The 24,970-nt window shown below is 46.4% G+C and overlaps 1 protein-coding gene across 1 annotated transcript; it reads left to right on the forward strand.

Annotated features, from left to right (window-relative positions):
* Positions 1 to 1,833: 1,833 nt before the first annotated feature.
* Positions 1,834 to 20,291, forward strand: FAM20B (family with sequence similarity 20 member B). Its single transcript, XM_008636107.2, has 7 exons — positions 1,834 to 2,364; positions 5,399 to 5,485; positions 7,853 to 7,962; positions 10,125 to 10,296; positions 12,934 to 13,125; positions 15,520 to 15,579; positions 17,803 to 20,291. Exons 1-7 carry the CDS (start codon positions 1,988 to 1,990, stop codon positions 18,032 to 18,034), a joined length of 1,230 nt encoding a protein of 409 aa, XP_008634329.1. The 5' UTR covers positions 1,834 to 1,987; the 3' UTR covers positions 18,035 to 20,291.
* Positions 20,292 to 24,970: the final 4,679 nt, after the last annotated feature.

Here is a 24,970-nt window from a genome sequence, read left to right on the forward strand (position 1 = left end):
TGCTAACAGATTTTAAAAATGAATGGAAGCACATTTTGATAACAGCAGTGCTCAAAATGATTCAGAATTGTTAGTTTTAAAGAGGTGAATTATGCAGTTACAATGAGAGGGTACAGGTGCAGCCGATCTGCTTTGCTTATCTGCTTAAGTTTAAGAATAATATGATTATTATTTAAGGGTCTCTTCCTGGGTGAGTCTGTATCTGCAGGAAAGAGAGCTTTTGGGTCAGGTGCATCTTCCTTGTCTGTGCTTCTCATTCTCATGCTTGCAGTGGGTAATGTGCAGGTGGCAGTGCTGTCTGGAGAAGAACAGGCTGCCAAAACAGAACTAGATGAAGAGTAATAATACATTCTAATTTCCATATAAACATCTGATTTGTTCTCTTTCAGTATGAGCACAAGTGCCTATTTTCCAATAGATTAAAATCAGTATTACACAGTTAACAGGGGACCACAGTTCTAGTTTGAAGCATCCCTGAGGATGCTCTGCGCTTCCTGGGGCCTCTGTCCTGCTGTGAGTGCTAGCAGGGACATGGGAGAGCCATGTAGCTGGATGTGTCTGCTCAGGACCTCATGTAAATTTGTTGAAGGTGCTGTGGAGTCCTCTGTGGGTTTGCATGTCCTTTTATAGTAATGCTCTTAACGCTGTGCCAGCCTGATTCTGCACTGATGGCTTGCTCTGAAGATGGCTGTGACCTGTGTGTGCCTCGCCAGGCATGGCCTGGCTGATGGCTTGCTGCTGGTAAATGAGCCTGTGCAGCTTGTTTTTTCCAGTGACATGATTAATAATGGCTGGTTTATACACTTATTGTTAAATCGCATGAGAAGGCTTTTCTGTGTCAGTCCTCCCCCAGCTCAGGGTGCTGTTCAGGGTTTGCCTGATCAGCGTAGCTGGTGCAGAGAGAAATTCCTGCGGGCTCCCAGCTCTCCTCAGAGGTGTGCGTCATGTCCCCTTTCCATTTGGCTTTTGACTACATTCAGCTAATACTAGGAAGGTGATTTCTGTCCTCATAACTGAATACAGTTGATGGTGCTGGTCCTTACGTGCGAACAGTGCCTTGGCCAAGGCTTATTGAGGGGCCAGATATGTCTTGCAGCCCACTATAAATATAGAAACGGATGTGGCTTTACCTCTTGTAGGTGAGGCTACGGAGAACAGGCAAGGGTTAGTGGTCTGGGATGTTTTTTCTAGTTAATTTGGTTGAGATTGCAGTCACTTTGTATATTTTCTGTGGTTATGGGTTTTACAGTTGAGTGCGGAAGGTACTTAGTTAACCGCAGGGAAGTAAAGATGTCATCCCCCACCCCAGCTCATTTGTTTTTAAGAATGGAAAAAAAGCTGAGTAAATTATAGTGGCGGCAAATGAAAGGCAATAAACAATTAAGTCTATTCTGTCCTTATGTCTTGTACCTTCAGGAAAGGAGGCTGTGCAGCTGTCCTCACTGTTGTGAGCTGTCTTAAAATCTACCTGGGGGCTTCTCTGGAGGGACAGGTCTTTAGGACACCAGCAATCATGGGATCTCGTACTAGTGGAAAAGTGTGTGTGAAATTGGAGCAATCACATTAAACTACAGTTCTCTGCAAAAGCCTTGCCCGTGGTGGTTGCAGCTGCTATGATTTCAGCTGTGCAGAGATGCTATCTTGCAATTTCCCCTTCCGTGCAGATCACAGAAAGGCTGCAGGAAGGCAGCAAACCCAGTGTGTTTTAACAGAAGCGTTCAGGCTTTAAGGAATCAAGCTTCCAGGAATGCAGGCTTGTGTTCCAAGCATAAACTTGATTTTGAGTTTGGTGGGATCCGCAGGATTGTAAGTTTGTGTTTTGTTTATTTTTAGGGGTACCAGGAGATGCTTCAGTGGTGAGACATCTTTTACAATGCAAGTTAGGCATGAAATTCATCAACTAACTTCCCCTTCCTCACCCTGATCTCCAACAGACTTCCTGTAACGCTTGGAAGAAAGGGTCAGGGGAGAAGGGCTGAAGGGCACCATGAAGCTGAAGCAGCGAGTTGTGCTGTTGGCCATCCTCCTCGTCATCTTCATTTTCACCAAGGTTTTCCTCATCGACAACCTGGACACCTCGGCTGCCAACCGGGAGGACCAGCGCGCCTTCCAGCGGATGCTGGCGGGGCTGCGCGTGGCGCTGGACCCGCGCCTGGAGCACACGCTGCAGTCGCCCTGGGAGATCGCGGCGCAGTGGGTGGTGCCCCGCGAGGTGTACCCCGAGGACACCCCCGAGCTGGGGGCTGTCATGCACGCCATGACTACCAAGAAGATCATCAAAGCTGACGTGGGGTACAAAGGGACACAGCTGAAAGCTTTGCTGATACTTGAAGGAGGACAGAAGGTTGTCTTCAAACCCAAGAGGTAAATACTGCTTTCAATGACTGCATTAATAACCGCTTTATTTATATAAACTTTTTTCTCCATGTTGTCCACATGAATGTTTAAGTTACGAATTTTTCTGTGGATGGAAAGGCCATCTTGTTATTTTTGAGACAGACAGGATAGAGGCTTGCTGGTGCTCTAGTAACGTTAGGTTGCTGTGCCAGCTGTCTCAGGTTGTGCAGCCTTGATGCTCAGTACAGCCGGTCTTTAGATTAAAAGAGTAATCACTGTGTTCAGTCCTCAGGGAGTGCTGGTTACACCTCATGTTTCTGAGCCGTGCCTTCCTGACTGTGGAAGTGCAGCTTCTGGCAGTTTGGAGACAAGCTTTGCTTCCTTGTCATGTCAGACTGCCAGGAGAGGGTGCAGTTCAAGAACAGGGAAGGCAGGAAAGTTGGCAGTGGTCTTGAAAGTAAATCTGTGTGTCTGGTGTAGTTGAATGTAGGCTGTAAAAATGGTTTGGGTAGGTCAGAGTGAGAGCCCCTGGGCCTTCTGTCTGCCAACGGTGAGTACTGGAGGAGCAATGTGAGAATGGGAGGGTAGTGATGCTTCCTTGGTATGGCCTTGCTTTACAGTGATCCTCAGAAAAATTTAACATGATCAAAGGTTTCTGAAGAGTCTTGGCTGTAAAGCTTTTTGAACTGTTTGTCTTTGGGGAAAAGGAGAAGGAGGAGGTTAAAAAGTAAGGCAGGAGATTTCACTGCAAATGAGAGGTGTCATCCCAGAAAAACATTTTGGCTTAAGCAGGCATTAAGGTTTCCTGTCCTGTCCATGAGTGAGCACAGAGACCACAAAGATGCTCTGAGGGCTGGAGCACCTCTGCTTGGAAACAGGCTGAGAGAGCTGGGGGTGTTCACCTGGAAAAGAGAAGGCTCCAGAGAGACTTTAGAGCCCCTTCCTGTGCCCAAAGGGACTCAAGAGAGATGGAGAGGGACCTGGGACAAGGGCCTGCAGTGACAGGACCAAGGGGAGTGGCTTCGCACTTACAGAGGGTGGGGACAGATGGGATATTGGGAAGGAATTCTTCCCTATGAGGGTGGGCAGGCCCTGGCACAGGTTGTCCAGAGAAGCTGTGGCTGGCCCCGGATCCCCGGACGTGTTCTGGGCCAGCGGGGCTTGGAACAGCCTGGTCTGGTGGAAGGTGTCCCTGCCCATGGCAGCAGAATTGGAATGAAATGTTCTTCCAACCCAAACGAGTCTGTGATTCTGTGATTAGAGAGTGAGAAAAAGTCTGCCCTGCACTTGAGCTCACAGTCCAGCCAATTCCTGCCCTGTGGGCCCAGGCAGTGTGGGCCTTGCACATGGAACTCCTGGTGGTACGGCAGGCATCTCCTGCGATGAAGGCACCGAGGAGGCGCAGCATTCCCACAGTGCCTTCTGTGTCAGTGAGTGCGGTCAGGGCATTCCACCAAGCGTTAAATTGCAGCCTGTAAAGCCCTGTCTGTGCAGGCAGACACAGGCACTGTGCTCCAGCAAGGACACGTGCAGCTGGGAATGCTTGTAGGAGCACTAGAGAGGATGGCCTTGGCCATCCTGGTTCTGGTCGTGACTGCTGAATAGCCAGGCTTGTGGGCAGAGTCCTGTTCTGGCACTGCAAGAGAGTCTGTTTAACCAGCTTTGGACCTGAATGCTCTGTCAAAGTTACTGCTAAAAACAGCTCTGAGCAAACTGGCCGGCTGGGGAAGAAGGAATTCCCTCATTACTTTTGCTCCAGAAAGGACTAGATGCCTACTGTGCATGGAAACAAAGAGTTTGGTTGGGATTTACTAATAAATTTTAGCTCTGCGGCTTTCAAGATGTGACCATGCTTCCAGAAGCCTGCTCTAAGTACATACCAAAGACCTGCCTTCAAGGACATGTTCTGAGGATTAGCTGTCTCACTGCAAAATTACTTGAAATTCAGCCTAATTTACTAACAAATAGTAGTTGCTATCATCACATCTGATGGTATATGTGATATAAGATGGTGGTTTGGTGAAAGCTCCCATTTGGCAGGAATCCTGCACTAGTGAATTCTCTTTTGAGCTGCCTTGCAGAGAAGCTGAAGCATGTGCTCAGGCTGGGGAAGTGGACTGTCATCTCGCCCCACATCCTCCCTGAGTAAGGCTAAAACATCAAAGTAGAGCTCTGTGCCTTTTCTTACACTGTTGCTACTGCTTGAACTCAAATTCTGCTGAAATAATCCAGTCTACACAATTTGATACATCGATGGAAATGAGAAAATAGGTAACCTAATTTGGCCTTATTTGATTTGAAAACGTGTTGCATTTCACCCATTTGCTCGGTGTTGATTGTGGTATTTCACACTCAGCTGCAGCATGGTGCTAAAGCAGTAGCTACACTGATCCGAATGTCGGGAAATGGAGAAATCAGTGTTTGCCTTGACTAAGTAACATCTATTAAAAGATAAAAAAGGGAGCAAAAAGCCTTCCACTTCACCAAAATACACCACTGTTGTTGCAATGAGTGCCTAATTTCTATTTTTTGCTGTTCATTATGTCTTTTCTCTGCCAGAATAAAGGCTCTGTTTATACCCAGTATTGTCCTCAGGTTCACGCTTGCTGATTTTCTATCTACTAAAGATTGCATTTGCCATCTCTTCCACAACATAAGATTGTGTTTTCATGTTAATGTACAATCCTTTCTAACCCCAAAATCATCTGTGGGATTGCTGCTTCCCAGTATAAATAGACCCCTGTTCCATAGCAGGGTCTGTGCTCTTTGTTCTAAGATGTGACTCGGCATATGGTAGGATTAAAATTTATTAGTTGGAATGTGAACTGTTTCCCAAGCTCTGGAGAGCACTGTACATCACTGACCTTTCCTCCTTATTTACCACTTCAACAGTCTGGACACTTTAATCTCATTGATGTTTTTCCCCTGTCCCACAGGCAATCACTTGGAAAGTGACCCAGAGACTTTTTAACGTAGCACTGTTATTAAATTGTTACTCTGAACAGCAGAATTGACGGGAATCCTGCACAGACTCACTTCATTTGACTTATTTCAATTACAGATATGCCAGGGATTATATAGTGGAAGGAGAACCCTACGCTGGCTACGACAGACACAACGCAGAGGTGGCAGCCTTTCACTTGGATAGGTATGGAATTATTGCTTTAGTTGGTTTTACTGTCTTTGGAAAATACCAGAAAAAAAAATGGAGTTCTTTGAAGAATACACCTCAGATGTGAGCTACCTCTAGCCTGCCAATATACCACATTGAAGCCAAAATAAGAATTAGCTTATTCTGTGAAACTTCATTTCTAAGATCTGTTCAAGAGTGTAACATTTTAGATATTTGTGAAAAGTTTCAAAAGGAGAATGAGCCCTAAAACCACTCTAGTTAATATTATAGGGGAGAAAGAGCTTAGCCAGATGCCATGGAAGAGTCTGAAACATTAAATTCATGTGCTAAGTTCATGTCCAGTTCACTAAAAAGTCAAGACTAATGTCTAGACTAACAGTTTAGTCTAAATTAAATATGAATCAGTGCATCCTAGAGGAAAACCAGCTATTCATATACTAATTGTGCTTGGGGTACCCAGGTGGTTTTGTGGACCTGTGCTGGAGGTGCAATTACAGGAAAAACCAAAAGTTACAGGATGTACAAAGAATGGGACAGAAAACACCAGACACTGAATGTCAATAGTTATGAAATGCTGCTAGGGCTGCAATTTCACACAGAGTAAATGAGCACAGTTTCTGTTGCCTCATTATAGGAAGATCTGGAGGTGAAGAGAAAATCTTGGGAAAAGGAATAAGGAGGGACAAATAAAACAAAGGACAGAATGGTTGAATTTAAACTGAGGTTTCTCAGTACGTAAATAAGAGCCTTATCACTGTGACTAAACTCATAGGTGGTGACAGAGATGTCTGTTAGTCCTGATTCGCCTGTGGAACTCATTGCATAGGCAGTGGAAATCAGTAGTTCTAGGAAGGGCTGATGATAACTAGCTGAGTAACACCCATTGCTGCTACAGCCAGCTTGTGCTGGTGGGCCAAAATCAGGGCATATTGAGACCAAAAAAAGATAATGTAGCCAGATGTCAGTCCATTTGTGCTTTCAGGAAGCATACAGGCTTCAGTTTCCCTGTAAAAGCAGTCATTGAACATTCAATCAAAGCCTCTTTCCAGTGTCCAAATCCCACTTAACTCTTCTTTGTTGTCCTTTTGGTCATGATTTTGTGCTTTTTTCTCTGGCCTTTCTCTGGGGCTCTGCACGTCTTTATTCTTCAGGACTACCTTGCAGAACCTGCCTGGCACAGAACTTTGATCTGTACCTTTGTGTTGAATGGTGACAGTTCCGTATTTTGTCCTAGGATGTCATTGTTTCAAGAAGGATCCTGGATCATTTGGTGTGTTTACCACTGATGGCGAGGCTGTGCCTTCCAGGATCATGGCCTCTCAGCTGTGGCTCTGAAAATACAGGGGCAGGTTTTCCACATCTAAGCTCTGTGCTTCTTTTCTTGGAACACCTGCTTTTGCTCAGGCTGTGCGTAGCTCAGGATTGGCTGTGAATTTCATCCTTATGGACATGACTTGTTCAGACAGACGTCTTGTGCTGCCCTTTCTTAGAGTTATTTTGTACTTGCAACGGGGATTTACTCATTGAATATCTAAAACAAACCCTTTTCAGTTATCGGAGTGACTCTCCCAATACCTCTGCAGAATGTCAGTTGTCCCTTTTCCAGAAGAGCCTTTTCAGGCTTTTTTTCTGACGTGCAAAGCCTATCAAAAGGGTGTCAAAAGTGCATTAGGAGAGTTGGGGCTGACACTCTTTTGATCTTTGTACTTCTTTAAGCACTTCTAAAATTCCACTACAAATACCCGAGTCATTTGTGGTCAAAGAGCAAAGGCTGTGGCAGGCATGGGAGTGGAACCTGGATCTTCTAACTGCAAGTTTTATGGTTGTTCTTCCCACCTCTGTTTTTTCCAGGCACTTCTCAGGCATTCACTTTTGTTCTACCTTTTCTATTCCCTTTTCCTTCCTCATGCCAAACAAAACAAGTCTTGGATTGGTTGCTTTCAAGTGTAATTGAACTGGGCTTAAGCATAACATTTTAATAGATAGTGGTTCCCACAAATCATAAATGATCTTTCCAGGTGACCAGCCCACGGGCCATCTGGTTTTACTGCTTCAGCCTGCTTCAGACACATGATGGATATTTCTGGTGTGAGGTCTGAGTTCTGAGAGTTGGAGCATGGTGCATCCTCTGTTGCTCTGCTGCAAATGCTTTAATAAAGGAGTGTCACTGATGGCCCATAAAGCAAGTTTAACATCCAGGCACATACGAAAAATGAGTTTCCTTACTTTGCCTTGGAGAAGAAAGGAGGTTTCTGCAGGGCTTCAGCTTTACTCTTTGGTCTCTGTCATCTCTGACAGAGATTGGGGGTTTTTTTTTCTTTTCATTTTGAACTGCTGCCTATGTTGCAAATTCTCAGGTCGTCTTTTTTCACCCCCCATCAGAATCCTGGGTTTCCGCCGAGCCCCGCTGGTGGTTGGCAGGTTTGTGAATCTGCGCACAGAGATCAAACCAGTGGCCACGGAGCAGCTCCTGGGCACCTTCATGACTGTGGGTAAGTGGATTCTGTGGACTGTGCTGCCCAGGAAAGGAAAAATGCTTAGTGGGAAAAAAGAGCCGTGGGAACCTAACACAGTTACAGAACAGTTAACCATGATGCAGGAAGCTCGCTCTGTGCCAGGACAGATCTTGGATAACCCCGTTTGGCAGGGCAGGAGGACTTGGTTTTCTTCAAGTAGTTTTCCCTCTGTGTTCAGCATGCTCTGTGTTCCCTCATGCTGCTGTTTCAGATGGGATTTTTATTTTTTGAGTTAAGAATTTTCTCTTTGCTGTCAGGGATGGTTAGAAAAGTCTGTGATTAGACCTGAAAAGAAAAAAATTAAAATTGTATTTAATATGAAGAGAGTGGTGATTTGGGATAATTTATAGAGCTGACACACTGTTTGGTATTAGATGTTGTCTGTGCTGCATCAGAGCCTGCAGAGCATTTACAACCAAACACAGCAGAACTTCCCTGTGTTGTTTACAGTAATAATGCTGTGAAGGGCACATAATAGAAGCTATTAATGTGAACTCCTACCAGCTGGTCATTAAGCACCAAGAAATTACTTATGCTGTAGACTTAACTCCTTCAGGCTTTCATAAACCATCCAATTACTACTCTTTTGTTTGTTTCATTTTCTAATCAGAAGGCTCCAGAGATGATTGTTCCTTACAGCTGGTACCGTTCCTGTTAGCAGCACTGCTGGCAGTCTCCCCTGCTGCCCGACACTGCCACTTACAAGGTGGAACTTTCAGATGAAAGTTTCAGCTCAGCCTCACCAGGCTCCCCTGGCATTCACAGGGGGTGCTTGCCTCAGGCAGGCTTTACATTTTCCAATTTCAGCCAAGATAACTAAGCTGTTTTCTAGCTCCAGTGCTGACTTGAGAAGTACAGCTCCAGAAATTTTCATTGCTCCTCCTTAGATTCCTTGGAACTGCTGTTCTGCAAAGCAGGAACTAAAGAAATGGGTGGATCTGTGGAGGAGGTTAGGGTCTTTTGTCAGGCCAAACTTGACCAAGTTCATAAAGCTTTGAAGAAGAGAGAATTTGTGCGTATTCAGTGCAGGTTTGCTGGAGTTGCAGCTAGAATCTCAAAGAATTGTCTCTTGCTAGACCTGCTGCAGGCCCTGGATGGGAAGAGAGATCTTGCAGGCGTTCCAAATAAGAGATCTGGTCTGCAAGCTCTGTGTTGGTAATGATCTCTGACATCCTCAGTTTGTCTCATGGGATACTGGGAGCACAGGAGCTTCATGGAGGGCTCCAAAGGAGTGCTGGCTGAGAGGCGGGGATGTGTAAGGATGGAGAGGGAAAAACACGGCTTTCGGAGAGCTGGGCCTGGTCTGGGGAGGATATTGGATGTAGAACCAAAGGGAGGCAGGACAGAGAGTAATCACAACCAAGTGAGACATAGTTGAGTATTTTGGAAGAACATCTGTGAGCACAGAACTGGATTTAGCTTGGCGAGGATCAAGCGAAGGCGGGTTAAGAAGGGGAAAATAGAAAAGGGTAAACGAACAGTATTACTGCGGGCTGCTCCAGATTACTCGATGCTACAGCATGCATCGGCGTTAGTGGACTGAAGGCTGCAGGGTTTTGTTGCTCCTCTCCTGTCAGAAGGCACTGATGAAGCTTTGACAGATCTGCATTCCTAGATCATGTGAGAATGATACTTGTTTCTGTCTCCTCTGCTAAGTCAGCTCGAGTAGCTGAGATGTGTGCCAGGTCCCAGGGCACCAAATCCCTTTGGGTTCTGCTGTGTCTCTTTTCACTTACCTCTTCTTGGACACTTTTTCAAATAAGTGGGAGATCTGACACATGAAGTATGAAATGTGAAAAACAAGCAGTGTTAGCATTGCAAAGTCAAGGTCCTAGGGACTAAGAAAGGATCACAAAACTTGTTGGTTGTGCAGTGTTGTATTAATTCTCAGAGTGATAAAGTCATTAGAAAATATAATTGCTCTCTCCTTTTTGTATTAGTTGTTAATTGCTCTGAATGAATGGATGTCTGTGTAATCTCCTTTGAGCCTCTCCCTCTCAGAGACGGGAAGCATGAAGACAAGTGCAGTGAAATCCCGTTGTGGGGAAGACTGCTGCAACAACACGCTCCTGAATTTCAGTTGGATTCCTTGGATTAAGTTCTGCTGTTTTGATACCTCTTTGTTTTTTCTTTTTAAGGCAATAACACTTGCTTCTATGGGAAGTGCTACTATTGTCGGGAAACAGAGCCAGCCTGTGCAGATGGGGACATCATGGAGGGCTCAGTGACCCTGTGGCTGCCGGACGTTTGGCCCCTGCAGAAGCACCGGCACCCCTGGGGCAGGACGTACCGGGAGGGCAAACTCGCCAGGTACGAGAGCAGGGCAGGGCTGTTCTTCAGAGATGATCATTTGCACTGACTCTTGCAAATACAGTGGTTAGTTAAAGAGCACTAAGGGCTTTCATAACCTACAGTTGTGCCGACAGCTTTCTTAGTGCAACAGTAGAAGCCAAGAAGTCCAGAATAAAATTTAAATTTAAATGAGGAAGAAAAAAAATCTTTGTTGTTTTCCTCAATATTAAGCACCGTCCTTTTCCTGCCTCTTGGCTGGAACAGAACTCCACATTGCAGTCACTCCAAGCTCTGAAAATCTTGTCTGTGGGCAAACGAAGACTCTTTTCTTGTGCCACTGGACCTCCTGTCGATGCTGTGCCCCTCTGTGGCCCCTGAAATGTGGTACCACTGTGCCAGACCTAATTTCATGGTCCTTGTGGTTTGTTTCCAGAGTTGTGGAACTGGTTTAACTTAAGCTAGTCCTGGGAAGTCCTTTACTTTGAATGCCATCAATAGTTGGTGACCATGCTCAGGGTGTAAAGAATGCTAAATCCCACATTTGTCCTTCTTTAAGCAGCATTCTACAATAGATGGAACACATCTGAGTTCCTGAGTTGGGGATGTTTTTGCCATGACCAGAACAAATGGGTTTGAGCTTAGTAAATTTTTCCAAATCTGTCTTGAACTTGAAAGTGATTAGAAGAGTCTTTTAGTCCTTGATCTAAAGTATCCATTGATTTCCAGTGACGTGATTGTTCTCAGAAAGAATCTCATCCAAAGGCGCTCTTGAATTGTTTGAGTATAAAATGCACAGATTGAATTTTGAGCAGCAGATGTTTTCTCTTTCCCAGCAGGTCAAAATCAGCTGTGTTCAGTACATGGTACATTGCAGTAATGAACGGGATGAATTTCATGGAGGTGTTCCTCCTATTGAGAGGCTGCTTTTCATCATACCCTGCCTACTTACACAGGGGTTTACCTTGATTCCTGTGCTGATTTGATATTTGGTGTATTTAAACTCATGCTTGCCTCCTTTAGATGAGGTTACAAGGTTCTGGTGGTTTTCACCTTGTCATGCTGCACATTTCACTTTGAGAGATCAGAATTAAACATTCTTGGTGTCATGCCCTCCTTTTTCTGTGCCTGGTAATTGTGGAAAAATAACTGTAAGAATTTTTTCCTGCTCTAGCTGCTGTTCTGAGTTGACCTTTGGAACATAATTCACACAGGCACATTAGTGTACATAATTTTTAATGGAGGTGTAATAGATAAAATCCCTGACCTTCCAAGGCCTGTGCTAATACAATATAAATGATCAGAAATGAGTGTTGGATAAAAGCTTCTCTTGAAAGACTGCATGGAAAATGAGGAGAGAGAGCATAGTATATCTGAAAAATTGGGGCAAGGAGATTGAGTACCACTCTGAAGGAAAGTGAGAGGAAAAGAAACACTTGAGGGGGAGAGTGGGATGCAGCATAAGAAATTTATCCAGCACAAGGAGAAGAGGTTCTGAGACTGTTGCTGTGTGGATTTGTGCTACAAGCTGAGTGTGAGCTGGGCCTTGGTGCAAAGATCCCTCTTCCTAGGGGGATTTAGGCACAGCGTTTGAGGAACGTGTGTGAGCTGTTATCAAAAACATTGAGAAGATAAATTTTTAACCTCTTTGATTTGGATACCTGGAGAAAAGATGGGATATTGGGACCTCTGGCTCCAGACCACTAGAAGATGAAGTGGGATATGTGGCAGTTACAGTAATTAAATTCTGACCTTCGTACTTCCATGATTATCTGCAGTTTTGAGCATGTCAGCAAGTCTCTCCAGCATGCGTTTCCTCCATCTCTGTTTCCAAATCACAGATGGTTTAGGGCATTTCCAATTTAATTGCTGTTTTGTGAAGAATTTAGTCCTTACGTGGAAGATGTCCTTGTTATTTAGGTTGACAGATGGAAAGGATATACACCAGAGATTTGGCTGTTTTGGTCGTGGTGTTGAATAGCTTTGAAAGCTGTAAAGAAGAAAATGGGAAAGTTTAAAATCCTAGCTTTGGAGAATTGAGACATGACATCCGTGTTACAAGGTTACGTGTAGAAGTAGAAGGAGGTAAGAGGGAAGCTTGAAATCTTGTCAGTGGAGAAGGTGGTGAGATACTCTGCAGAGGAAGTGGGGAGGAAAGAGACAGCTGGGAGTAAAGGAGAATGAACACAGAGAAGCCCTTCTCCTGAGGGCAGAGGGGCTCACTAGTAACCACAATGAGGATATTTGCCCTGGAAAGGAAAAAGAGGATGGCTGGAAAGCCAGATGGAAACAGACACAGTAGTGAAGTTGTTCCTTGGGAAGCTGAGGGAGGCAAGGCATGGCAGTAGTCTTCCCATAAGGCAGCCCGGCCATTGTGGAGTTGTGAGGAAGCAAACTCTGACTTTGTTTTCCATAGGAGGATGATCTTTGTGTGTCTTTGAACTGAAGCTACAGGTTGCTCCATACGCTGGGATGTTAATGCAGGATGTTCGTGGTTCCTCTTTCCATGAAACACTGTTGGCAAGCCCTTCCTTCTTTACCTAGCCTGGGCTGCTCCCCTTTCCTCGGCGCACTCGAAGGTGACTGAAGGGCAGCTGTCACTGCTGTTGCTGTGCAGTGGTGGTTCCCTGAAGGGCTGCTGTTCCTCTGTGGCTGCAGGTGGGAGTATGACGAGAGCTACTGCGACGCCGTGAAGAAAACGTCCCCGTACGACTCGGGCCCGCGCCTGCTCGACATCATCGACACGGCCATCTTCGACTACTTGATCGGCAACGCCGACCGGCACCACTACGAGAGCTTCCAGGACGATGAGGGAGCCAGTATGCTCATCCTGCTGGACAATGCCAAAAGGTGAGCCTGGGGAGGGCCCTTTTGGCCTGGCAGTGGCAAGCACAAGGGCACACACTTACCTGCTCTGTCTCGCTCTCTTTTCTCTCTCTCACGAATGTATTCTTTAACGTCTTTTGTAATGTCTTTTCCTTTTTAGCAGACATTGCTCACCGAATCTTAGGGTCCTTCAAAAGCTGTGGTGGTGACAGGACAAGGGGGAATGGATTCAAGGTGAAAGAAAGTGGGTTTAGATCAGGTATTAGGAAGCATTTCTTCCATGTGTGGGTGCTGAGACCCTGGCACAGGGTGCCCAGAGAAGCTGTGGCTGCCCCTGGATCCCTGGAAGTGTCCAAGGCTGCCAGGTTGGATGGGGCTTGGAGCACCCTGGTCTAGTGGAAGGTGTCCCTGCCCATGGCAGGGCAGTGGAACAAGATGAGCTTAAACCCAACTCCTCCAAACCAAACCACTCTAGGACTCCATGATTCCACTCTGTGCTCTAGATACTCTTCTGTCTTGGCAAAGTCTTACTCAATCTACAGAAACTCCCCAATTAACACAGTATTTCCCAAAGCAGCTTCCAAAGGTTTGCTCAAGTCTCTCCTCCTATCCCCTGGAAAGCCTTTTCCTTTTAGGCTTTTAATTAGCGGAAGATTGAAAATTTGTGCTTTTTTTATTAATCACCAGTCAGTATTAGTGAGTGCTGTAATAAAAGCAGATCTTTTCAAAATGTGTTTCTGAATAATTTGGCATTCCCTGCCTTCTGAATATGCCTACTCTGGCTTTGAAAGGTTAAAAGTATAAAATGGAGGTAGAAGTGGTACCAAAAGCGAAATATGGTGATGTTCTAAATGTGGACATTAACTCTTACCTGGAAAAAATGTTTCCAAAATGTGTTTAGAATGTGAGTTCTTCTGTCTTTGCTATAGTTTCTTTGTATGTTGTGCGCTATAGTTTAGGTTAAAAATTGTATTGAAGACACAGCCTTGTTTAAATCATAAGAATTTGATTAATTTTTCTTAAAAACATAAAGATCATCTACTTGTCTTTCTCATTATTTAGTCCAGCAATTCAGGATTATTTCTTTATCTGGTGAGCACTCCCATGTACAGTGGCAGTGATTTTCCCCTTCTGTGAAGGACCAGCAGTTCCTGTGGCAGCTGTGCTCTGCCTTTGCACACCACTTGTACCAAGTGTACCCAGCACTTGAGACCTTGGAGATCCTTGGAAGGCTTGGGGTTACCTTCCTTTTCCCATTTATCTGTCGTGTAGTGGATTCCATCTGTCCTTCCTTGCTCTCATCAGCCTGTTCAGTAATACTCCAGTATGACAGCAGGATGCATTCCACCTCGGGACTGCTTCATTACTGCTGCTTTAGGTGAATTTGGCAAAAATGCTCATTCTGTTCCTCACTGGCAGTGTGCTAGGAGGAAGGAAGGTAATGGATCAGTCACTGAAAGTGAATACAGTGTTTGAAGGTCAAGTCCCTTTGTTATGATATGCTCCTATAACATTATGAAAATATTTTTGGTGAGGCTTTGCGGGCTCACAGTAAATTGTTTTCTTGAAAATGTGATTTATTTAATCACTTAATAAAATTTAAAATTTCTTTCAGCTCCTTTGAAATAATGGGTAAGGGACAGTTTTTCATAGAACCATGGTAGATCGCGATTTGGAAGGGACCCATAAGGATCATCAACCCCAACTCCTTGTTTCTTACAGGACTACCTAAAACTAAACCATATACATAAGAGCAGGTGCTCCTTGGTGCCATGACCACTTCCCTGGGAGCTTATTCCAGTTTTAAAGCTACTAATAACAGAATTATTTGGGCAGCATAATGCCAGGCCCCTACAGCAACTTATCTTTGTTGGGGGGAAAGTTCTTTGTTGAAAACTGTATTATGAGGAAGGTGAAACTATGAAAAATAAATCCAGCATGTGTTTAGATAAAGCTTGAAATACTGTGGAAACCTTCTGGCTTCCTCAGGAAGTGTAGGCATTAAATGTTTAAGTTGATCACCTTGTTAGTGAACTGTTGCTCTAATGGTTGGTGCTGTTTGGTTCCTTCCCTGCTCAGCTGTGTCAGAAAAAGCTCCCATCCTCCATGCCCAGAATACCAGTTATTCCTTACCCCTGCATCAGTCCTAAACTCCTCTGAAATGCCTTTCTAAGGTGCCTTGGTCTGATAAAGAACTGGGTATGCTGGTCCTGCTTCTGTCTACCTGCTTAGCTGATGCTGTGGAGAGTTATATCTGTGATTGGTCATGGCCTGTTTATATTTTAATTTAAATGATTTGATCTCTTGGAGCATGAAATTGCCTAGTATTGATTTCTTTGAATTCTTTGCGAAGCTCTTTATGTCGAGAACAACCATAGGAGTTCAGCTGGTTCACTTGGTTTTAATTTTGCTTTTCAGCTTTGGAAACCCTGCCCTGGATGAAAGAAGCATCTTGGCTCCTCTCTATCAGTGCTGCATGTAAGTGAAACACAGGGGTGCTGTTCACTTTGCCTCTGTAACTGCTGTCCTTTGGTTCGCAATATCATTAACTTGGGAGCCTTCTGGCAACCTGAAAATGTTTGCTGGGGTCCACAGTGCTGTACTTTTTTGAGATATTGTCTGCTTGATGGATTGTCAGTGCCCAAGAAGCTGAGGAATCCATTTTCATGAAGGCAGTACATGAGGCTTAGCTGCAGAAAGTGGGCTCGCCTCCGGGTCACTGGTTCAGATCTGTCCATAGTCAGTGACAGGCACTTTGCATCTGCAGCTGTCCCCATCCAGCTCCTGACAAATCAAAGTCCACATCCCAGCTTGAGTTCTCCCTGACAGAAGTGAAGGATCCAATGTGTCTGGCATTTAATAGTTTCAGAGATGGTTTCTGAAGAAAACTGCAGCCCTGCTCAGGGGGCTTCTCTCAAGTGAAGTTTGTAGTTTCTTTGCAGAGGAGAAGAAAATAACGATTGCAGGGGCGAATAAAATAACAATTAGACTGAAGAGTTGTGCCACCCCCCCCGGGCTGGGATGTTCTTCTGGCTGTCTGAGGGGTGGGAGAGGGGACCACTGCTGCTCACTTCTGCTTTGGCCTGTAAGCTGTGGTTTTATTTTCAGAGGCTGTGACTTTTTGATTTCTGTTCTGTGTCCACTCTCTTACCAGGCCATTGCTACTTCTCATTAGGAAATAGGTGCTCCAAGGGCTGGAGCACCCCTCCTCTGGGAACAGCCTGAGAGAGCTGGAGGTGTTCAACCTGGAGAAAAGAAGGCCCTGGGGAGACCTCAGAGCCCCTTCCAGTGCCTGAAGGGGCTCAAAGAGAGCTGGAGAGGGACTTGGGACAAGGGCCTGCAGTGACAATACAGGGGGAATGGCTTCCCACGGATAGTGGACAGGGTTAGATGGGGTATTGGGAAGGAATTGTTCCCTGTGAGGGTGGGCAGGCCCTGGCACAGGGTGCCCAGAGAAGCTGTGGCTGCCCCTGGATCCCTGGAAGTGTCCAAGGCCAGGTTGGACGGGGCTTGGAACAACCTGGGATAGTGGAAGGTGTCCCTGCCCATGGCAGGGGGGTGGAATGAGATGTTCTTTAAGGTCCCTTCCAGTCCAAGCCATTCTGGGATTCTATGAAAATTTCCAGAAAGAAAAATACTGATGCATCCATTTCAACATTAACTCCTTGAAGCCTTCCAAATGGAGCTTGTCCTTGAAAGGTTCTATCTTCCAAAATCCGTGGGACCTTTGAAAACTGGGAACTTTGCAGAAAGCCTAAGCTCTCATCCTGCTTGCACTAAGCACAGCTCCCTGCATGCTGCAGTACACCTGGCCCATGTTCTGCAAGATCCTTTTAAAAGTCATATGGAGAAGAGTTAAAGAATGTTCAAATTCTTTAGTTTTCCTACATTAATTTAAAATATATATTTAGTTTTCTGCTTTACTGGGATTTTTTGGGAGTCTTTGTCATCTAGATTCTCCCAAATGCAACCAGAGGAGAAGTTTCTCTCTGTAAGAGACTTTCCAACTTCGTGCTTTTCAGATATCCCTTCTTTCTGGCACCGATCAAATGCCACATACGAATTCATATGCATAATTGTTTTAACTGTAAGTTTGTTACAACACTTGCTTATTTTGCTGGTTTTATTAGAGGCCATCAAACCCAAGAGTTTAGACCAGGGGTGCTAAAGATTTGGCCCTGAAAGATTTGGGGGAGAATCCCAAGAGACTTCACAGAACATGAGAGTTGAGATGGGCTGACACAAATAAGTTCAGTGGCCAGTGAAGAGGAAAGGTCACTGCTGCGTTCTCTTTCATGGAAGTTTGGTCAGCCTTTTGTCCTCTGTGATTCATTATTGGTCAGTGATGCTCTTCCTGAGGTGACCTGAGTTTTCTTTGAATTTGTTGATTTTCCTTCCTTTTCTTTCCTTTCCAAACTGTGTCTGGGAGGCCTCAGGACTGAAGACCTTCTGTGCTTGCAGCTGGAAGTGTTCCTGTGTAACAGGAGTTACGTCACACCAGATTGATTCTTCATCACCTTTGGTTTTCAAGTTTCATTAGATCCTGTCTGTGATGCAGTTTCACCTGGACCCTGCCATCCCAAACTCTGCAATGAGTCTCCATTCTTGATGTGCCAGGCTCCCTCAGGAGGCTGGCTCTGGTATTCCCAGTGGGATGCAGCAGGACCGTGGGATGGTGACGTGTGTTTGTTTCTTTTGCAGCATCCGGGTTTCTACCTGGAACAGGCTGAATTACCTGAAGAACGGAGTCCTGAAGTCTGCCTTAAAAACTGCCATGTCGCATGACCCCATCTCACCCGTGCTCTCCGACCCTCACCTGGACGCCCTGGACCAGCGGCTCCTCAGCATCCTGGCTACAGTGAAGCAGTGCACAGACCAGTTTGGGCCAGATGCTGTGCTGGTGGAAGACAGGATGACTCTGTCTCACTTGTAATTGTAGCGGAACATGAGATGAAACTCCTTTTTTTAAAAACAAACAAACAAAAAAGCGATAGAAAAACAGCACAATCAGTTCAGAAGGGCTGTGGCCAAGATGGACTGACATGAACAGGAAAGCTCCCGAGCCAGAGGAAGGGAGGTGACACTGGCTTTTTCCTCGGGCTGGCACAGTGAGAGGTGGGAAGGGCCTCGGATGGCTGAGCCCGCAGTGGATGGTGGCCGCTGTGGCGTGTCCATTGCCGGCAGTGGGCATGGCGCTGGATACAAACGGCTGCTGGTGCTGGTGCGGCCGTGTGCGGCACACACGCTCCTCTGGGGACTGAATCCGGAGGGGACACACAGATGAGCAGGACAGTCCTCTCCCCTTCTCTTCCCCCTGCACTCTGGCGAGTTTGTCTGATTCAGGGTTGTACACAATCAGCTCTGAGCTGGTTGGGCATTTTATTGCTTCTCTAGAGAACGAGCAAGGGGCGAATAAAATAACCATTAGACTGAAGAGTTGTGCCACCACCCCCCGGGCTGGGATGTTCTTCTGGTTGTCTGAGGGGTGGGAGAGGGGACCTCTGCTGCTCACTTGGCTTTTCCTTGATAAAAGGCCAGGAAAGGGGGTTGCCTCGTGTGTGATAATGCTTCAGTGTTTTTGCTGAAGTCCTATCAAAGATTTATCCACAGGGTTGGAGATTTAGGAGAGGACAGGGTGGTTATACAGCACTTGATAATTAAGGGGTTATAGTAAGTTTCCATGTGTCTTGTCACTTGTTTCTTAAGGAATCTGGCAAGGTCTGAGTAGAGAAAATACCCTTGCAGTCCTGTGTCCATTATAACCAAATTTTCATTGTCTTGTAGCTGAGGAGGACAGGCTGTGTCCTTGGAAGCAGTTCTGTGTAGCGAGGTCAGGCTGCCTTACTGTGAGCCCTAAGTGCTGTGGAGCCTCTGGGCACGTGGGACTGGGGGAAGAGGTGTTTGCTGGACTTCCCCAGTTTCCAGCAGTAACCTGACGTGTGCAGACAACCCTGAGCTGTGGTCTGTCTTCTTCATCTCACCTGAGCTTCCTGCTGCTCCCCGTGCCCACAGGTCAGCACTGCTGCTCTTGGAACAGCGGTGTTTGGGTCCCACGTTCACCTGGTCTGGCTGTGGCTGAGCTCAGAAGTTGTGCCCACTTCCAGGAGGTTTTCTGCCTTCCCCAGCTGCTTCCTGCAACCACCACAGCGGTGTTCTGCCTGGGATGGTCATCCTGGGCTCCTCACTAATGCTTTTGCCATGGATAGAGAAGAGTTGGCTTTTCAGGGCAGGCTTGCAGCGCTCATCTTGTGCTAGTCCTGTTGTCCTTCAGCACTGCAGCCTGTGCTGCCAATGAGCTTGTGTCATAAAACTGATCACCTTGGGGCAGGTCTCAGTTTGTGTCTCCAGAAGAGAAGCAGCTTCATGACTATTTCCAAATTGAACAGCTTTGCATCAGCATTCAGCCAGCATGGTCCCTAATGTAAGGAAAGAGCTCCCTTCCCAAAGTGATTACAGGTTACTGGACTTCAGAGCAAGAGCACCAAAATGTCAGTTTGAGCCTTTTGCCTTGGTTTTCCTGTCAGGATTTCTCTAACTGCAGTGTGGCAGGCAGGTAAAGCTGTTTTTGCACCTTGGCCACACCTGATCCAGGAGGTGTCAGGGAGAGAGTTTATCTGAAAAATGCAGGTATTGGTTTATTTTGGTGAAGTCTTTTTCTCATTGCATGAGCAGAGTATCTTGAAAGTAGAATGTGGCTGTTTACCTGAGACTGAATTTTATGTTACTCTTGCTCTCTTCTGGACTTGGCCACGTCACAGATGCGCCCCAGAGCAATGAGGTGATGGGATCTGGAGTTATTTGCTGGAGTTCCTAGTCAGGATGGTGACACACAGGCAGCTTTGAGGACACTGTGGAGCTCGTGCCTCTATCACCTGATAACAGAATATGCTTTAGAAGCTGTGGGTGGTGCCTGTGGGGCAGGAGCAAGTGCTGGTTTAAACTGTTTCCCAGGAAATTTCAGATGATTTACCCAAAGGGGAGATGGTGAAGCACATGGTGGTGGCTTGTAGCATTTCTAAAAGCATATTCTTCTCTGAGCTTAATCATGAGCTCTCAATATTTTGGGAGGGATCTACCAAAATTTAATTTTTGATTTCTGTATGATTGCTCTTGATATTTACAGTTGATTTAATAATGAGTTCAAAAAAAGGTCTTTCAGTCTTTGAAATTAAATTAGTGTTGAGGATTTACATGTTGCTCTAAGTTAAAGCTTTTGCTGTCAGATGGGACCTGGGGATAAGTTTTTCCCCAGTATAAAGGTCAAAGATATAAAGCAGGGTATTGGTTTATTTTGGTTTACTTGTGGACAAAGGGCATGAAGTCCAGCATTATCAGTTCAAGGAAGCAAGAAATGGTCATTTTTTGGAGTTGGTTTTTTATTTGTGATACTGATGCTTCTGGTTGCTGTAAACATTACTGGAGGTTGGTGTTCTGCAGCAGGAAAGCAAAATAAATTCCTCTCTTAAACCAAAATCAGGAAGATCTGGTTTTGGCCTTGTGACAATTTCTGCCCTTTTGGCAGTGATGGTTGTTTTGCTTGAATACAGAACCGCGAGAGATCTGGTTTTGGCCTTGTGACAATTTCTGCCCTTTTGGCAGTGATGGTTGTTTTACTTGAATACAGAACCGCGAGAGATTTTAAATTGTAACCATTGCAAAGGAAATGAGGAGCAGCATCCACGTGCCAACAGGGTCTGCTTGAACCTCTGAAAAATAACACTGTTTGCAAGGCAGGTGCTCTGTCGAGGAGGCTTTTGTGACACCTTCTGATCCTTGTTCACTGTGCATGTGTCACCCGCTGGCCCCAGATGTTACACACTGGTGGTGTCGAGGTCATCAGTGAGATCAGAGCGCTGGAAGCACAGAAGTCAAGAACTAGTTAAAGAGAGCCTCATCAGCCATCTGCTATTTACCTCCTCCTGCCTGAGTCAGCCATCGGGGGGAGGAGACACTCGAATCAGCTCCCCTTCCAGCAGCTGACGAACTGGAGTGTGTCTTGCCAAACAAACTTCAACTCAGAAGTACTAATTTATTAAGAAGGTAATTTATTTACAGCAGCAGCTGGAGCAAGATGCTGGGAACAGACACCCCCCCTGTCGGATCTGCCAGAGGAGGCCCCTGGGAGCTGCTGCACAAATGGAGTTGCTAATAAGCAAACAATGCAATCATGACTTTCTACTCCTATCCCCCGGGGTCAGATCCCACATAAAGCAACATTGTGTGAATAAAGATTTTAATAAAGCAGCATTGATGGATTGCTTTAGTCTCTCTCTCCCTCCCTTGTCTGTCTCTCTCGAGTTCCAACATGTGGTGGGCTGAACGTGTGAAGTGTTTTTCTGCTGCTGCTGTCTCCCAGTCACTCCTCTGCTAAGGGTTGTCAGTGGCATTTACTCCACTCGTGTATATCCAAAAACGGGGTCAAACGTGCAGCTGGTTTGCAAGAGCCTTGTCGGTAAGGAAAGGAGAGTGTCCCAAAGGGATACAGAAATAAAACACACCCAGACTGAAGTGGGCTCCTGCCTGTGCACCCCACAGCCCTGCATGGGCTGAGCCCTTGGCAGTGTCCCCGGAGCCGGTTCCCAGGAGCGAGGGATGGATACCGGGTTGCAGGAGGTGTCTGTAGAGCTGCCAGGTGTTTGTGGCTGCCTTTGCTAAGCTTTTACTGAGATGGGACAGGTCACTCTGCTCCCCCTGAGAGCAGAGCTTTACTCAGGCTGTAGCAGTGTTTTTCTTGATGCCCCAGCAGTGAGTGTTTCAGAGGCAGGAGGTGAAGCAGTTCTGAATTCAGGGATCTTTGACCTGCTCTGTAGCATCAGCTGGTGCTGTGAAATCTGCTTTTCTTCAAGCTAGAGTTTCTCACTTGAAACTTTGGGTTTCAGCGTTGTTCAATTCTGTAAGAACTGCTTTCTGGGGGTTATTTTGAGGGGTTTGTGGGGGAGGACGTTCTGGGGTTTTTTTTGTTTCCTAGCACTGTGTAGTGACAGTAACTTTTTCTTTCCTCCATCTCTATTTTTGAGGTGCCAGTTTGCTCAGGTAGTGGGACAGGATTCCTGCTTGTGTATGAGCAGTTCAAGAGCTACAGATTCTGACAGGCAGAAGGTGGCAGTTTGGAGAGCTGTTCCAAGCACTTTGTTGTGCTGCTGCTGTGTATTTTTGGAGTGGTTGGCCATAGTAACAGTGAGAATTCGTATAACTGGGAGATTTTAGTGTTTCTGATTATGTAATGAATGTACTTTTACAAGAGAATGAACACAACTTTGAGCCAATGGAGAACCAAAAGGGGTGGGAAATAAGCACTTCCCCAAAATTCCTCCAATCCGTTCCCTACAATTTTTTTACTGAATCTAAAACTGAGAGATGAAAATAAGTCCTTAGTTCATATATCCCAAGTGTGGGACTGGTGATTTGTTCTTTGTACAATCTCAATATTTTCAAGAGACTGGGGATAGATAGGACTTTGCGGGGAAAAAAATGAAGGAAGGAGGGGACAGGACTCCTCTCTTACCCTTTATTCTAGATCTTTCTTTTATTTGGTGATCTAATCCATAGCTGTATTATACTGAGCTCTGGAGAGAGGCTGTTCTCCCCCTGCCTTCTGTCAGAGTGCAGGGATGGATGTGCAGAAGGAATTGCTGTATGGAAATGGGGATAAAAACGAAAAGATGGGTGCGTGGCATTTCCCTGGACAGCCTGTAAATGAAATTCTGGGTTGTGAGGTTCCCTCTGAGTGTTTGCTTGTCCCGAGCTGCATTGGGGGTGTGGAATAAGCCAGGCATAACCGTTTCTTGTGGTGCTGTTTTTTCTTCAGACAGCAGCTGAGCTGAGGTGGTGGACTTTTAACCAGGTGGTTGCTGCACACCAGGACTGACTGTTTGGAGTAAGCAGCCATGAGTGGCAAGCTGAGCATCCTCCCATCATCTCGGGGGCTGTGCAGGTCCCTGCAGCTGCCTCTGCTGCCAGACTCACCTCAAGATTAGCAAACTGTAGCCATGTGCTTCCTAACCCACGGCAGGTATGAGCGAGGTCTACTCAGCACAACGCACTGGGATCTCTTCCAGTCCCCTGCAGGTTCCCTTCTAATCATGAGGGTAATTTCCTCCCTGAGGGCCCACACAGGGAATTGAATTACTCAAGGAAGGTAATTCCTGCACTCGCAGCACTCCAATGCCTTGGTACCTGCAGGGCCAGGTCAGACAGGGTTAGCATCACCGAATCCCAGAATTATTTGGGTTGGAAGGGACCTTAACAATCATCTTCTTTCAACCCCTGCCATGTTCAGGGACACCTTCCACCAGACCAGGTTGCTCCAAGCCCCATCCAACCTGGCCTTGGACACTTCCAGGGATCCAGGGGCAGCCACAGCTTCTCTGGGCACCCTGTGCCAGGGCCTCCTAAAGAACTCGTTCTGTTTTTCCTTCTGGCTCTTACCATGGGCTGCACTTGGGCAGGGCTGGCATCCCAGGAACTATGCCATGAGCTGGTGCAGTGTTGGACCATTCTGAAGTTTATCCTTCAGAATTTTCTTCCTTTGGAACACACAAGCATCTATTTTTTATGGCACCTGTCCCTTTTAATAAGCCGTTTTCAGCTAGAGCAGTTATCCCAGGTGGGTGAAGTTCGAATGTTACAGCTATTAATGTTTTTATAAATCTGTATAAATGCTTCAGGTGCCTCAACTAGTTTTCAGAAAGGCTGACAGCAGTTTAATTTGCTATGGCTACAGAAAGTTTGATGTTTAATTTATTTCTTTGATGCACTGTTTTTAGTTCTGTTTAAGTTGTTGCAGCTGGTGTTCAGGTTTCAGCCTCACTGTTTTTGTAGCTGGAAGGGGCCGTTTTGTTAGTCCCAGTACTTGTAATGCTGCCGTGTAATATTTGCAGGCACCTGTAGATGGTGATGCACTCTGCTCCGTGCCTGGGCTTGCATTCCCCCCCATCCACCTGGACCAGGGAATTGCCAGGCTGGATTAATTGCATTTATGATCCTTCTTGTTTTCTGAGCATGTGGAAAAACCTTGAAATCCTTTCAATTTCCAAAGCGTTTTGGCGTTGGTCTCAGTTAGGATATGCCGTGGGTGGACTTGTCCTGCTGCTCAGTAATTGTAGAGGTGTCACACTCTTACAGTAAGCCACCAGTGGGCACAGCTTAAGGTAAAATGCAAGTTATATGGGAATTACCCACTCTTTAAATTTCCCCCCGTACAGCCGAGCGTGTGTGTACCCCTTTCCAACATGAAAGCCAGGGATTGCGTGGGATTCTCGGATCCTGAACCAGCCCTAAGGGCTGCAGTTGCTGCTTCCCTGTCCTGGCAGGGGTTTACAAGGTTTACAACTGGTTGGAGAAAGTGGATGTCGGTGATGACCTTAAGTGATGGCAGTGAGCTGTCCCTCAGTTCTCATGGGCGATTTTGGGGTGGTTCTGTGCCAATCCGGGTATTTCTGTTGCAGGCTGCTTGAGCAGAGCCCACCCTGCGTGTCCCCGTGTTTGGGTGTCCTGGCGTGCGGAGATGCCCGTCTCGGGTCGCTGAGGAACGGCACAGGCAGCGTCACCCAGCGCAGCACGCCTGTCCCGCTGCCAGCAGCGCAGCCGTGCGTGCCGGAGCTCTGAGGGCACAGCTGAGCTGGGAGCCGCGCACAGCCGGGACAGCCGCGCTGCTCCCCGGGCTGACCCCCGCACCGCTCCCTTGGAACGGGCCCTGAGGAACAGCTGCTAGTTCCTCTTGCGTTTGTGGCTGCAAACCCTCAGCCGAGCCGCTGGGCTACTTAAAAACAGATTATTTGCCTTCCCCGGGCACTCGTCGCTGGTGCTGCAGCTCTGTGGGAACACGGCGCTCCCTGGCATCTCTCCAGCTCCCCCGGCTCCCCGACAC

This window comes from Corvus brachyrhynchos, unplaced genomic scaffold (genome assembly GCF_000691975.1).
Source record: "Corvus brachyrhynchos isolate BGI_N302 unplaced genomic scaffold, ASM69197v1 scaffold466, whole genome shotgun sequence".
In the NCBI taxonomy this organism is placed as follows: domain Eukaryota; kingdom Metazoa; phylum Chordata; class Aves; order Passeriformes; family Corvidae; genus Corvus; species Corvus brachyrhynchos.